At 37.3% G+C, this 13,109-nt stretch overlaps 2 protein-coding genes across 8 annotated transcripts; one reads left to right on the top strand and one right to left on the bottom strand.

The window, feature by feature from the left end:
* The first annotated feature begins 3,514 nt into the window (after positions 1-3,514).
* LOC103434215 (uncharacterized) lies at positions 3,515-8,244 on the top strand. Of its 5 annotated transcripts, none has more exons than XM_008372530.4 (10): positions 3,515-3,764; positions 4,367-4,405; positions 4,545-4,880; positions 5,617-6,011; positions 6,228-6,477; positions 6,616-6,781; positions 6,890-6,992; positions 7,134-7,262; positions 7,476-7,691; positions 7,778-8,244. In XM_008372530.4, the coding sequence occupies exons 3-10, from the start codon at positions 4,649-4,651 to the stop codon at positions 8,054-8,056; spliced, it is 1,770 nt and encodes a 589-aa protein (XP_008370752.3). In that variant the 5' UTR covers positions 3,515-3,764; positions 4,367-4,405; positions 4,545-4,648; the 3' UTR covers positions 8,057-8,244. The 5 variants fall into 5 exon arrangements, with proteins under 5 accessions (XP_008370752.3, XP_028957406.2, XP_008370753.3 ...); XM_029101573.2 differs by having other exon boundaries at positions 3,531-3,764; positions 5,629-6,011; XM_008372531.4 differs by having other exon boundaries at positions 3,590-4,100.
* Positions 8,245-8,751: 507 nt separating this feature from the next.
* Positions 8,752-12,995, bottom strand: LOC103419514 (uncharacterized). Of its 3 annotated transcripts, none has more exons than XM_029101572.2 (4): positions 12,461-12,995; positions 11,872-11,979; positions 10,005-11,726; positions 8,752-9,580 (listed from the first exon to the last, which is right to left on the bottom strand). In XM_029101572.2, exons 3-4 carry the CDS (start codon positions 11,652-11,654, stop codon positions 9,197-9,199), a joined length of 2,034 nt encoding a protein of 677 aa, XP_028957405.2. In that variant the 5' UTR covers positions 11,655-11,726; positions 11,872-11,979; positions 12,461-12,995; the 3' UTR covers positions 8,752-9,196. The 3 variants fall into 3 exon arrangements, with proteins under 3 accessions (XP_028957405.2, XP_008355831.3, XP_070676172.1); XM_008357609.4 differs by having other exon boundaries at positions 12,130-12,787; XM_070820071.1 differs by having other exon boundaries at positions 10,005-11,979.
* Between the last annotated feature and the right edge of the window lie 114 nt (positions 12,996-13,109).

Genomic DNA, 13,109 nt, shown 5'->3' with positions numbered 1-13,109 from the left:
TTTCAAACTATCATCATTCGTTTTTCTTTTGTATGAAAAGCAATTTATTTGATTAGTGGGACTTGTATAGTGTATGGTAAGTGCTGTCCTCTCAAACTTCCTTATTAAATCGAACAATTAATTTAGTGGACCATAGCCACCAAAATTGAACCTTACCAAGCATAAATAAATAATTATTTATCTAAAAGTATCCATCACTGTGACAACGACTAGACATAACCCTTTCGTAACTCGTGACCAATATGTTGTTTTCAGAAAACGAAATATTCACAAAAATGTTGTTGTCTTGATGCACCTTGTACGTCGAATACCACGAAATGTGGGTCTTCGAATGCCACAGATAACATGGTATCCCTGTTGGTATTTTTATAGTACCAGTTTCATGCAAGGTTTTCATTTCACTGGTCATGAAACGGGATGCAATAATTTACGATCTCATATTGACAGTTTCGTGGCCACGGACAATTTAATAAGAAAAACTAACGAAAAATTATTAAATTTTTTAGTTTTTAATAAATAAAAATATACAAAATAAAAATATAAATGAATAATACCATAAATATTTCGTTAAGATTTCTTATTTAATATTCAAAGTATTCAATTTTTTTTTTTGCTACACAAAGTGAACAAACAATATAAGAACATTATTTGTCCCACTACATGAATACCGAAACAGAATCTCTAAGAAGGCACTCGCGTGTACAGATGTATCAACTACTTATGACATGCAATATAATTGTTATAATCAAGGTTCTAAAAAGCTCTAGTTGGACGGCAGACAAATGTTTAGTACTTAGTTGTCTAGTTGAGGGTCTAGGTTGGTTTTTTTAATTTTAATTAAATTATTATATAACATATAATTAAATATTTATTTATACTTAAAAAAAATACATAATTATATTGAGATACATAAATTGCAAAATTGAAAGACTCATAGATTATAAAGTATTAAATCATATTTGAAACATGGAGAACGAATATATAGTGAGCATTCATCCAAGTATTCAACAAGTCTCTTACAATTTATTAAAAAAATAAATGAAAATTATATATTTTCAGTCTAAATGAAAGTTGCGACCTATGTGAGGGTGTCTAGGCAGATCTAGGCGATATTTCTTAATTTTCAAACTCTTATAATTAATCTGGAACAATGGAAATTTTCAGAACAATGATTACAATATCTCTTTTATAATAATTCACACTTAAATGAGTACATTAAATTTGATTTTTCTTTACAATATTTTCATGATATTGTAATTTCTAAGTTCTAACAAGCGCACTCAACTCTCTATCATTTTTTTTTGAGATGTCCACCATTAGTTGAATTAAAAAACCTCTACCACTAGCTTGCATTTCTTAAAATGGATTTAACCCATCATTAAAACAGATAAATAATAAATACACACCGGACAAAGACTTAGTCTTCTGAAAAAAGGGAGTCCTAATCGTCATAACTTCATATATATATATATATATATATGGGGCAGATGTGTGACATCATTTTTTTACACAACTTTTGACACACGTTTTTTGGGGCTCACTCTTTATGTATTTTAACGGTCCGAACTATTTTTCTTTTGAAACATCATTCATATAATTGCAAAAAAAAATAGACAAATCCAAAATCATTAAGACATTCACTTGTAGATAAGAAAATAAACAAATACAATTCTATAAAAAAAAAACCTTAAACCCTTAATACAAGGGTCATACATTTTCATATTTGAGTAATTTTTTGTAGACATGATATTTGTAAGAAGAACTAAAAAATAAACAGTTCAAATTATTAAAATATACCATAATATAAGTCCCTCAAAAACTTATATAAAAAATTACATAAAAAAAATAGTGCGACGGATCTGTCACTAGGTACATATTATTCATGAATCGGTTTACAAAAGATGATTTTTTTTTTTTCAGCTATACATTATTAACTAGCAGGTGATAATTATATGCATGGTGGTCCTTGTATTAGCTGTATGTGTCTGCGTGGATAAAAAGAAACTAACAAGTTGGCATCTCATCAACTTGGGTTAATTTTGGGAATTTCATTTTATATATAAACAAATTTGCACTTGCAAACCCTAGTTAGATGACTAATTACTTTGATTAGTCTTCGCCAACTTGATTAAAATAAGTTTTTCCAATCTAAGATATGCACGATTAGGAAGTTGCAAACTAAGTTACCAATTTAATCCCATCACCACCAAACTCCACTTCAACCTACTAGCATTAAACTGAGATAGTGTCATTCACACATCTATTTTTAATTCTACACCTTTGTTAATTTTTTATTATTTTCAATTCATTCGATCCGACAGCTAAAAATTGAAATGAGAGTATAAAGTAAAAATGGATGCATGGATAACACTACCCTAAAATTATAGTGCATGCATTTATAAGTTGAGCTTCATCAGTAGAACTATGTACGATTAATTTAGAGTGATGCTGTTTACACACGTATTTTTACTTCTCACGCACTTATTTTAATTTTCGGCCTTCGAATCAAATGAATAGGAATCAAATGAATATGAGAAGATCAATAGATAAAAATTTACAAAAGTGCGTGAAATGTAAAAATAAATGCGAATATCACTGCTCTTAATTTAGTGATATGTTTCTCAAATTTAACTCTCATAAATATCAATTCGATATCTAATTACAGTTAATTTATTGTGTAACCGGCTTAGCCCAAATCTCGTTTCTTAAATATTGTTGAGATCTGTGAACGACTCTCTTTTCTCTATTACTCATGTGATCATGTTTATTAGGGGTTCAAAAAGTGAACCACTTGTGTAATAAAAATATATAATATAGTAATTTAATGACAAAAAAGTACCTATCTTAAAAAAAAAAAAAAAAAAATCCAAATATGTTAGCCTCTCGTTAGGATCCGGCTTCTCTGCCCTCCCACTTCGCATATACTCTCATCCTTTTTTACTTTGTGCGGTTACGGTTAAGTTACGTCAGCATTTTATGTTTTTTTTTATAAAGATAATAAGACAAAAAATAATAGTAATATAAAATATTAAAGTAATTTAACCGTGACCACATAAATAAAAAGAGATGAAAATGTTTGAGAAGTGGGAGGGCAGAGAAGCAGGTCCTCTCATTAGGACCAAAATAGTTAAAGTAGTGAAAAGCAAGTGTGAGTGTCAAGTCTCGAACATACTATACCAATAAGCTAAATAATGGATTAATTAATCATAATTTCCAACTTTGCACTCCAAAACTATATATTTATTCAACTCAGTTCATAATTATTGAGGTTGGTCAAATCCCCTAGTTTTATTATGGGGAGGAAGTAAAGTTTTATTTGGGGGAGGAAGTTGGTCTTTGGTCAATGAACTAGGATTTGGGTTATGTAGAAAAAATTGTAGTATAAATTTGTAAATTAAATTATATGTTTTTAATAAAAAATAAATACAATAATCAACATTTAAATAATAATTTAATTATAAATTTTTATATAATTTAGTATACGAAATTTAATTTATAAATTTAACTCTATAACATTATCCCAAGAACTTAGTCAAGAACTAGAAAAAAGCAGCATAAAAAGTGAAGGGGTTTGGTATTTTGATGAATTGGGTTCGTGCCATGTGTCCACTCTTCCGAGAACCACCACTCTCCACTATCTTATACAAAAAGACACTCTCTGCACCATCATCTAACTGCACAAAAATCTTAACAAGATCGAGTGGATGTCTGCGGTTGTTCAGAGAGGATGATTTGTCTGTTTCCTTCTCGTGAAACTCAACCTGGTCAGCTCCTCCCTTGCCACATATACCTCCCTCCGTCCCTCCCTCCCTCTCTTTCTCTCTCTCTGTCTCTCTGAAAGTTCCTGTCCACTCTTGGTTTTGCTGAGACACCCTTTGGATTATTTCTGGTGCTAATATTTATTTCTTAATTAAAGATAAAAAAAACACCAAATTTGCTGTTTCTGGCATCAGCTTTTAGCCACGCTTATCTGTGTTCTATCAAGCTGTTTGCTTCTTCTTTTTGTGGAACCAGTGGCATGTCTCTTTGCATGGGCTCTCTTTTTTGGTTTTTGACATTTTGCTGCCCACCTTTTGCTTCTTTTTCTTTTTCAAATCCAGGTGAAATATTTTTCCACTTTTTTTTTCTTTTCTTGAAGGTATTATTTTTACTTCAAAAATGGGATCATTGGATTATGGGTCTCCTAACTAATCTTCTGTTTACCAGAGCAATTAAAGTTTGATTACCAAAATTTTTTTTTAAAAATTTTCATGTAAATTTTGCAATTTATCTGGTTGTCAGTAAGTCATTTATCCATCACCATCACATGGTTCTTGCAACAGTTCTTCTGCACTCTCTGATGAAGAATTTCATTTATTTTTTGCAGCTGGAAGGAAGATGGAGGTGGACCACCAAGGTCTTTGAGGTGATGGAAATAGATGGCTGAGATTTGACAATTCTTCTGCTTTTCTACTTATGAAAATCTCATGCACAAAACTAGAAATTTTGTTTTAGTTTTTTAGAAGGTAGATGATTAAAAGTTAAATTGCTTCATGTGATTGCAGTAATCAGAGTTAGTTGGCATCCCATGAATTTCTGGTGAAAAGAAAAGGCTTCAGATTTTCTGTTGGTTTAATTGATCCTTGGAGGTGAAGAAAATAAACAAAAAATGGAGCCATTAAATCAGAAGTCTCTGGAGAGAGCTGTTTCACAGAAGGCTTTGCAAATGGGGAGTTCATTTCCTTGTCAAATTTGTGTGGTGGGTTTTCTGTGTGGAGTTTGCCTCACTTCTCTCTTTCTTGCTGCACTCACTTCCCTTGGTACTTTTGAGTATGGTGGCCTTTCGTTTTCGTCTATTTCTGAGGGTTCTTCAGCTGGGAATTCAAGCTCAGAGTTCATCAGTGAGTCGAATTTCCTCATATACTCTTCAATTTCTTGGTCATTTTTGCCTTTCTCTTTTACATTCTGAGATGTATAATTTGGAGCTTTCGTGTTTTTAATTCGAGCGATATTCTAATTCAATCTAAACCGCGACGATTATAATTGAACTTGAGTACTGAAGTCATTCGAGCGATATTCTAATTTAATCTAAATTACGAGGAGGGTATTTGAACTTGGGTGCGGTTGCGGAGCACAATGTTCTAGCCAACTTCGCTACGACTAGGTCCATGCGAGTTTGGGGACTTCATATACTTTTTAATGAGGTTTAATTAACTAAACTAGGGTGGAGAATCAGGGTGAGAAGGCAGGACGGGAATAATTAAAAGGTGTATTCAAAGCTACTTAAAGTTAGAATAATAACTTCATGAACACATTTTCTTCACTTGAATGCTTAACTTTGACTAGACTTGCTAGTTAAATCCTGAATATATGCCTTAATAATTCACCCATAAGCTTTTAGATTCCATTATTTTGTTTTTTACTTACATGATTCTTGAGGTTACTTCCAAAACCACTGTTAGATTTCAGTCGCTTAACGCGAAATGGCAGCTCCGTGACTTCGAGGTTCAGTCATGGCGGGTGTGCGTGTGTCTAGATAAAAATAACGGTTATTTTAATCAATGGCATTCATCAAGTAGTTTAACGAAGAATTAGAAGGATTTGCAAGGGACTAATTTTATGGTTTTGAAATTGAAGATGTGGTTACAGGCACAAACTGCAGTTCAAAACGGCAAATCAGAACAGCGAAAAAAGTTGATTCACTGAGAAGTGAAGAAATGATCAATGATGAGAGAGTCACATTACTGTATTCAGCTTGGAGTGCTGTACTAAATGAATCAGGTTCTGGAGAGAGTGACCTCTTGCAGAGAATTGGAGTAAGCAGATCAAGTATTCCAAATGCCCCACATTTGGAAAACTGCAAGTTGAAAGCACAAGTAAACGAGCGCCTTGATAAGCATGCGGAGAACGAGAAGTATCCTCCTTGGACAAGTTGGAAGGGATTGTTGGACAGGTACCCTGCAGCTGCAACTAATGAGCAGTCGAGATACTTTAGGCATCAAGATATATCCGAAGGTGCCTACGCTCCCTGGGTATGTTTCTAGGTCTCGAAATCCCATAACTATTTCTCCCTGTAGAACAAGAATTTGGAAAGATTAGCATGTATAAGTCAGTGCAATCTTGCATACATATATATATGCATTTAAACGTTATTTATTTCGTATGATATTTTGAATTTTTATGTGGCTTAGTGAGGTAAGAAGATGATGTGTTTTGCAATCTTTCTCTAATAAGCAAAGCTTATGCAGATTACAGGGTCCGATGAAGAAAATTATCCCTTGACACGAAAAGTGCAACGAGACATATGGATGCATCAGCATCCTTTGAACTGCGGCGACCCTAGCGTAAAATTTCTTGTAGCTGACTGGGAAAGATTACCAGGATTTGGCATTGGAGCACAGATCGCTGGAATGTGTGGGCTTCTAGCTATTGCAATCAATGAAAACAGGGTCCTTGTCACCAACTACTACAATCGAGCTGACCATGATGGTTGTAAAGGTTAATATCACTACATCTCAGCTCAACTGTTTTGACGATTTTCATTCTTATATAACTTAAGCATATAGGAGTTTGAAACATCAAAATAGACTTTTGTTCTTATAGTCAAGTGTGGATGATAAGTTCCATGTGTTACAGGTTCGTCCCGCTCCAGTTGGTCTTGCTACTTCTTTCCAGAAACATCCATACAATGTCGAAATCGTGCTTTTGAGCTTATGGGAAGTGAAGAAGCCTGGAAAAAAGGCACCATTACAGCAAAAGAAAGTTATAACTCAAAGCAAATATGGGTTGGACCTACACCCAAGTAATAATTTGCATCTCTAACCATTTGGTTTTCAGTTCACTTCTCCTAATAGTTAGCAGCTTATGTATTTCTGTTTATCTCATGTCGTTTGTCAAATATTTAATGCAGAATATGGGGCGATCCATGGAGTCATTTGCAACCTACGACAGAAATAAATGGGAGTTTGGTTGCTTATCATCGCAAAATGGACCGGAGGTGGTGGAGAGCACAGGTAGTCTATATAGATCTATAAATGTATAATATATTTGCTTCCAAGTACACTATATTCATGAAAGAAAAGCAAGCACCACCGCTATGTTTACGAAAGAAAAGCAAGCTCCATATTTGATTGGAAGTTGTTACATTATGTCAGGCGGTACGATACTTGATGAGATTTCAAACGGAGTACACATGCGGCTTATTGAATGTTGCCCGCCATGCTGCATTTGGAAGGGAAGCTGCCCATATGGTCATCAGAAGTTTTGACGGAAAATGGCCTAAGGTTTGTTACTTTTGTCCCTTCTGCCTTGTTTTTCTTGCAGGACAGAGGTTAACAAATAATTTCACTTGATTGTCTTCGTACACAATGGCTTCTGATTGTAACGAGGTCTCAATTTGTATATATTAGTAGTACACCATATACAGCGTGCGATATTGAGATTATGCAAGTCAAATCTTCTCAAACGATTACACTTTATAATGTCTTTCGTTGCAGGATGTTACAATCGACCCAAGGTCTGATATCGAAGAATTTGTTTGGTCTAGTCACAAGCCGTGGATGCCTCAGCCACTCCTTAGCATGCACGTGAGAATGGGAGACAAGGCGTGCGAAATGAAGGTGGTGGAGTTCGAAGAATACATGGGTCTTGCTGGCCGAATAAGAAAGCGCTTCCCGCAGCTCAAGAGTGTGTGGCTCTCTACTGAAATGCAGGTTTAGTTTTCTCGCATTAACATCATGTTTCCGAATAGATTTTGAAGCGATCGATCATGCGTAACCTAACATTAACAATCTTCCAGGAAGTGATAGACAAATCCAAAAGTTACCGTCACTGGGACTTCTACTACACGAACGTGACCCGTCAAGTGGGGAACTCGACAATGGCTGCTTACGAAATGAGTCTTGGAAGGGAGACTAGCACGAACTATCCGATTGTTAATTTCTTGGTGGCAAGTGAAGCTGACTTTTTCATTGGAGCACTGGGTTCAACTTGGTGCTTCCTTATCGATGGAATGAGAAACACCGGCGGGAAGGTTATGGCCGGATACTTAAGCGTTAACAAGGACCGGTTCTGGTAGAAAATCCGTCTAAACTACCGGCAACGCGAATAGATATGTAAATCATTAGGTCAACAATTTTGTTGTCTGTATATCGTTATGTATCGACAGTAAAATCGTCATGTCTTAATCATGTAAGCCCTGTACATGCTCAGATAAGCAAAGACCGACAAAGACGGACTGTTAACATGCAACGTCTTTCATTTGTATTTGTGTTTGTACCACTCGGCATTGAGAAAAAGTTTTCCGAGGTATCGTTTGGTATGCAGACGGAACGGAATGGGACGGATATGGATGTGGATGTGGAATGAGTCGTTCCAGGAGGTGAGGTGGAACGAAAATTCATTCAAAATTTATCCCTTGGAACAACACGTTTCACCCGTTTTAGGTGCATCAAATGTGAGACGGAACATTTCGTCTCATTTCGTTCTGTTCCGTCCCACGTACCAAACGGTACCCGAGGGGGCAATGTATCACTCCGACGATGTGAAACACTGTGCACTTAGTACAGGCACCGAAGAGTTTCACATCGTGCACTTTAAGTACAGACACCAAAGAAAAATCATAGAACGACCACCTGAAAGATGTTTGAAGACTATTAAAGCATCACACATCTAAACTCCGTACGCCGGCCACCAATAGCCCGCGGCGGCCCCTCCTCCGACTCACCTCTCTCTGTCTTTTCTGTTGTTGTATTCATCAACTTTTGAATGCAATTCCAAAGAGATGTATATATTTTCTATTGAATCTTGAGAAAGTTTAAGCATTTTCATACATATTTTAGCACAAAGCATACAGAACCGAAACAGATGATGGTCTTGGCTACAATGACAAGCACAAGAAAATACCAACCACAAAAAAATGAAACAACTTGGATACAAAGATTGATGCGAACTCGAAATTAGAACAAGAGAAACTATAAGAACAAGAGAGGTCGGTTCCCCTCAGATTTCACGGCACATAACAATGCAACAATTGAAGAAGATACATATATTCTTCTTCTAAATCAACAATTACGAGCCTAAAACGTATCAGGTAAGACTTTCGTGATAAAATCCAATGTGAAGAATGAAGGTCATGAACGCACAAGAACTGGCTTTACCTCATTTTGTCTCCCACGAAATCCCTCTTAGAGGTAGAGCAGTAGTTAATTATGCCAAACTATTCTTCGACATCCTCGCTTGCCTGATGTCCTGCTTCGGCAGGCTTGGCTGTTGCATGTCTCCTGTGTTTCTTGCTCTTGGCTTTCTTGGCCTTCATGCGGCGTTTTTTCTCATTGGCATCAACCCAGGTATAGTCTGACGGTACGAGGAAAGGGTCAACTTCATCCTTATACCGGTGGCTTTCACTGTCACTTGATTGCCCACCACGACTTCCTCTCACCCATGACATCCATGACGAGGATCCTTCTGAGTCCTTTGACTTTGCATCCTGAAAATGTGCAGGACTGGAGAGAGGGGTTGAAAACTCCTCCACCGGCTGAAGCTCCTCAAATTTGGTAAATGTTACAAGAACTCGTATTGTTGGGACAATAGGAATAGCAACCTGCGGTAGGGAAACGCAACTTTAGGTTGACATTCAAAAACAGAGGCTGAAGGGCTACAAAGGGTAAACCTATAAATTACATGATGCCATACTAATTGATAAAACTGAACAGTGAGAACCAAAAACACACGCATGTAAACTTTGTAAAAATAAGATTCTAAAAAGAACTCGTACAAATCACTCAGCAGACTTCACCCAGAATATTTCTTTGTTACGCATCTACCAAATATTAAGAAATTATTTGGCAGCAATTCAGGAATTGTGGCAAATAAGTTGAATTTTGTTTATGAAATATGTTTTAATCAGGTGATTTATTATAGCAACTGGACAGCACGACCATACCAACCAACAAAATTGCATAAACAATCAAACTGTGGAAAACAGATTGAAAAAATAGTCTATGAAGCTAGAACTTCCGTATTACCTTAACAGGAAAGGTGCCAGGGGGTAATTTAGTGGTCAAAAGCTCCCGGAGTCGCCTTATAGCCTTGACCTTGTTTGCTAAGATGTCTAGTAAAGGAAGAAGCTCATCTGTTTTCAACGGGAAATCTGGCGTCAACCACAAGACAGGCCTCAAACCCTTTTTATACTCACTCTCATGCTTAGAATCAGTCGACCCTTTCTTCTTTTTCTTCTTACTGCTTTTATCTTTTCCCTTTTTCCCATCTGCAATGTCGTCTTTAGGGAATTCAGATGATGGTTTTTGATGATCAAGTGATTTCTGGTTGCCACCTTCTGGGGCCAACTTTGAGAACTTCTTCAAAGGCTTTGGATCTTCGGAATCATCGTTTCCCTTTGAATTTTTCTTGTTCCAACCAAACCAACCCTTCTTCTCCTTAACAACACCGTTCGATTCACAGTTCTCATACGAGCCTCCTGAACCTTTTTCATGGCAGTCAGAGACCCCATTGTCCTCATCCTCACAAGCACCATCTGAGTTCCCCACACGAAGTGCAGAATCCAACTGCTTTTTTTCTTCAGCGGTCAATACATCATCATATTCATCATTATCACCACCATTTGCCACCTTTTCTTCATCATCCACTGCAAAGAGTTCCTCATCAGTCATAGCACCTGGAACCCGCCTTGACTTCACACTCACCATCACATGAAGCATATCATAAACTTTGGCCTTCCAATTTCCAACCATCTCAGTCCTCTCCTGTCGCCTCCAATTTAAATGGGGGATAAGCTCGGCCTGAGTAACATCAATGCCCGGCCTAAACATATTCGTCTGGGACATCAAGGCCACTTCATGGGCAACTTCAGCTTCGGTTGGTTGGGCACCAGCTCCTTCCAAAGCATTTGTGATTTCTTTCTCCTTATGTGCAAGAACAATCAAAGAACCAGGTGCCAAATTCACATTACCATCCTCTGAAGAGTAGCCCTCTCCAAGAAACAGAAATGTTTGATCAGACCTTTGAATGCGAAACCCATCAAAACCAGCAAGAGTCATGTCAGCTCGAAGATTAGAACCACGCTTCCAAATTCGGTAAGTATCTGACGGAGCAATTCGACCAATAAACGGGATGACTGAGCTCTCAAAATGAAAACTTATCTCCATATAAAAATCACGAATCCGGGCCGTAGAGGCAACAATACGGGGAAGTCTACGACACCATTTAGCCCAAGCAAGGGGCTGGTAGTGCCGTGCAATGATCATAGCAATTGCTTCCTCTCTAGTGCAGACAGCTTCTTGGAGAGCACTCCAACCATTCTCATTTTGAAGACTCCAATCAGCACCAGCTGCCATCAAAATCTCCGCTGAGCTTGGGTCCCGGAGACGCACAGCTAGATGAAGAGGAGTCTCACGACCAGGAACGTCTCGGCGATCAATGACAGCAGATACCGCATCAGCTCGGAGCTCAGCCTCAAGAGATTCATCTTCGGTGCTTACATCACTGGCCTTGGCAAGTCGAGGGAGGGTAGAGATAATGCGCTTGAGAGTGGCATAGTCACGGCGTGCAACTGCCAAATGAGCTGGACTGTGGGAATATTTGGAAAAATCTTCCACTGATTCTACGGATTTAACTGTTCTCTCAGTTCCTAAGCTATTGCTGCTTTCACTCTTCATTTTCGGAACTCAAATTCAAAACAATTGCCCTCAAAACTTCAAATTCACCATTCCAAGAACCACAAACCAGGCCTAGGGTTTAACACCAACAAAATCTACCAAGTTTAGATTTTTGTTTTACTGGTGTTTTAGGTCCATGAACTCCCAAACCCGACAATTCAATATGAATCCATTCTGAATAATTTCAAAATCAAATCAGACTATGTTATTCACTCACCATTGCTAAATCTTTAAGCATTTTCGCAGCTCAATCTCCGAATCCAAACTACACCAGTTGATCTTGAGCTCCATCATAGCACCTAGAAGCTACCAGAAAGCCTCAAATCTGTAGAACAAACAAAAGATTTATCTTTTAGCTCAAACCATCACACAACAACAAGCAAACCTTTGTACAAATGAAGCACAGATTTATGCCAATAAGCGAAATTCGAAAACATAACTTTCGGATGGCATCTACATTCCTACAAATACCCACCTAAAAAAGATCAATAATTTCAATTCCATTTCTTATTTTCTTTCGCTCCCCTCAACTTTCCCGGCAACCAAACGGAAAATATAATGCTTTCTCCTTTCTCTCAATAAAAGATGGAACAAGCAGCCTCAAATTTGAAACCCAAAATTCAAAATCACAACTTTCTGATTCCTATCTTAATTATCCACATTATTTCCGAAATACCCACCTAAAAAGGACCCAGAATTTCACTCCCATTCCTCCCATTTTCTTTCACTCCCCTCAACTTTCCCACCAACCAAACATAAAACAACTCTCTCTCTCTAAAAACAGAAACAACAAAAGAAGAAAGTACCTGAGAGAAAACACAAGAAATTGGGTTTTCAAGTCAAGCCAAGTCAAGAAATCGATTGAGCTGCAGAAGGAGAGAGAAAGATGGAAGAGAGAGAGGAGAGATATGGAGGGGTTAATCGAACGGCTGGAGTGGAATTTCAGATGTGGAATCTAACAGCCAGGATCTTATTATCCCTTCTTCTTCTGGGTTCACACTGTATTATTAGCTTTGAAAGTTCAACTCGGTACAGAGAGGATGTGACCCGACTCGGTCCCTGACTCAGTCCCCCACCTCAGATCTCTCTCTCTCTCTCTCTGTCTCTCTCTCTCTCTCTGTCTCTGTATTTCCAGGTTGAGTCTCTTCACTTTTGCTTTTTCTCTCTGTCACAGTTTTAGAGCGCCATTAAACAATTGCCTCCCTTTTTGCAGTAAATCACTTCCTTGCCATTCTTGGTGAATTTTCTTGTTTTGGGTAAATAATAAAAGAGGTATTTGTTGATTTTCTTCCTCGAAGCTGTTAATATTTTCTTTGGACTTTAATTTTAGCCAATCATTCTCGAAACTTTATAATTGACCAATTTTTCTCTAAGCTTTTATAATTGGCCAACTTTCCTCTTGACCTTAGGTTTTGAATTTTTTCATCCATCTTGATCACATTCAAGACACGTGGC

This window comes from Malus domestica, chromosome 04 (genome assembly GCF_042453785.1).
Source record: "Malus domestica chromosome 04, GDT2T_hap1".
Classification (NCBI taxonomy): Eukaryota; Viridiplantae; Streptophyta; class Magnoliopsida; order Rosales; family Rosaceae; genus Malus; species Malus domestica.
The sequence above is the reverse complement of the archived record's forward strand: the minus strand, read 5'-3'. Positions and strand labels throughout refer to the sequence as shown.

Coding starts and splice junctions, on each gene's coding strand:
- LOC103434215 (XM_008372530.4), top strand. CDS start 4,649: ATGGAGCCATTAAATCAGAAGTCTCTGGAGAGAGCTGTTTCACAGAAG. Junction 6,478..6,615: donor TGACCATGATGGTTGTAAAG/GTTAATATCACT, acceptor CATGTGTTACAG/GTTCGTCCCGCTCCAGTTGG. Junction 6,782..6,889: donor TGGGTTGGACCTACACCCAA/GTAATAATTTGC, acceptor TATTTAATGCAG/AATATGGGGCGATCCATGGA.
- LOC103419514 (XM_070820071.1), bottom strand. CDS start 11,654: ATGAAGAGTGAAAGCAGCAATAGCTTAGGAACTGAGAGAACAGTTAAA. Junction 9,581..10,004: donor CTGGCACCTTTCCTGTTAAG/GTAATACGGAAG, acceptor TCCCTACCGCAG/GTTGCTATTCCTATTGTCCC.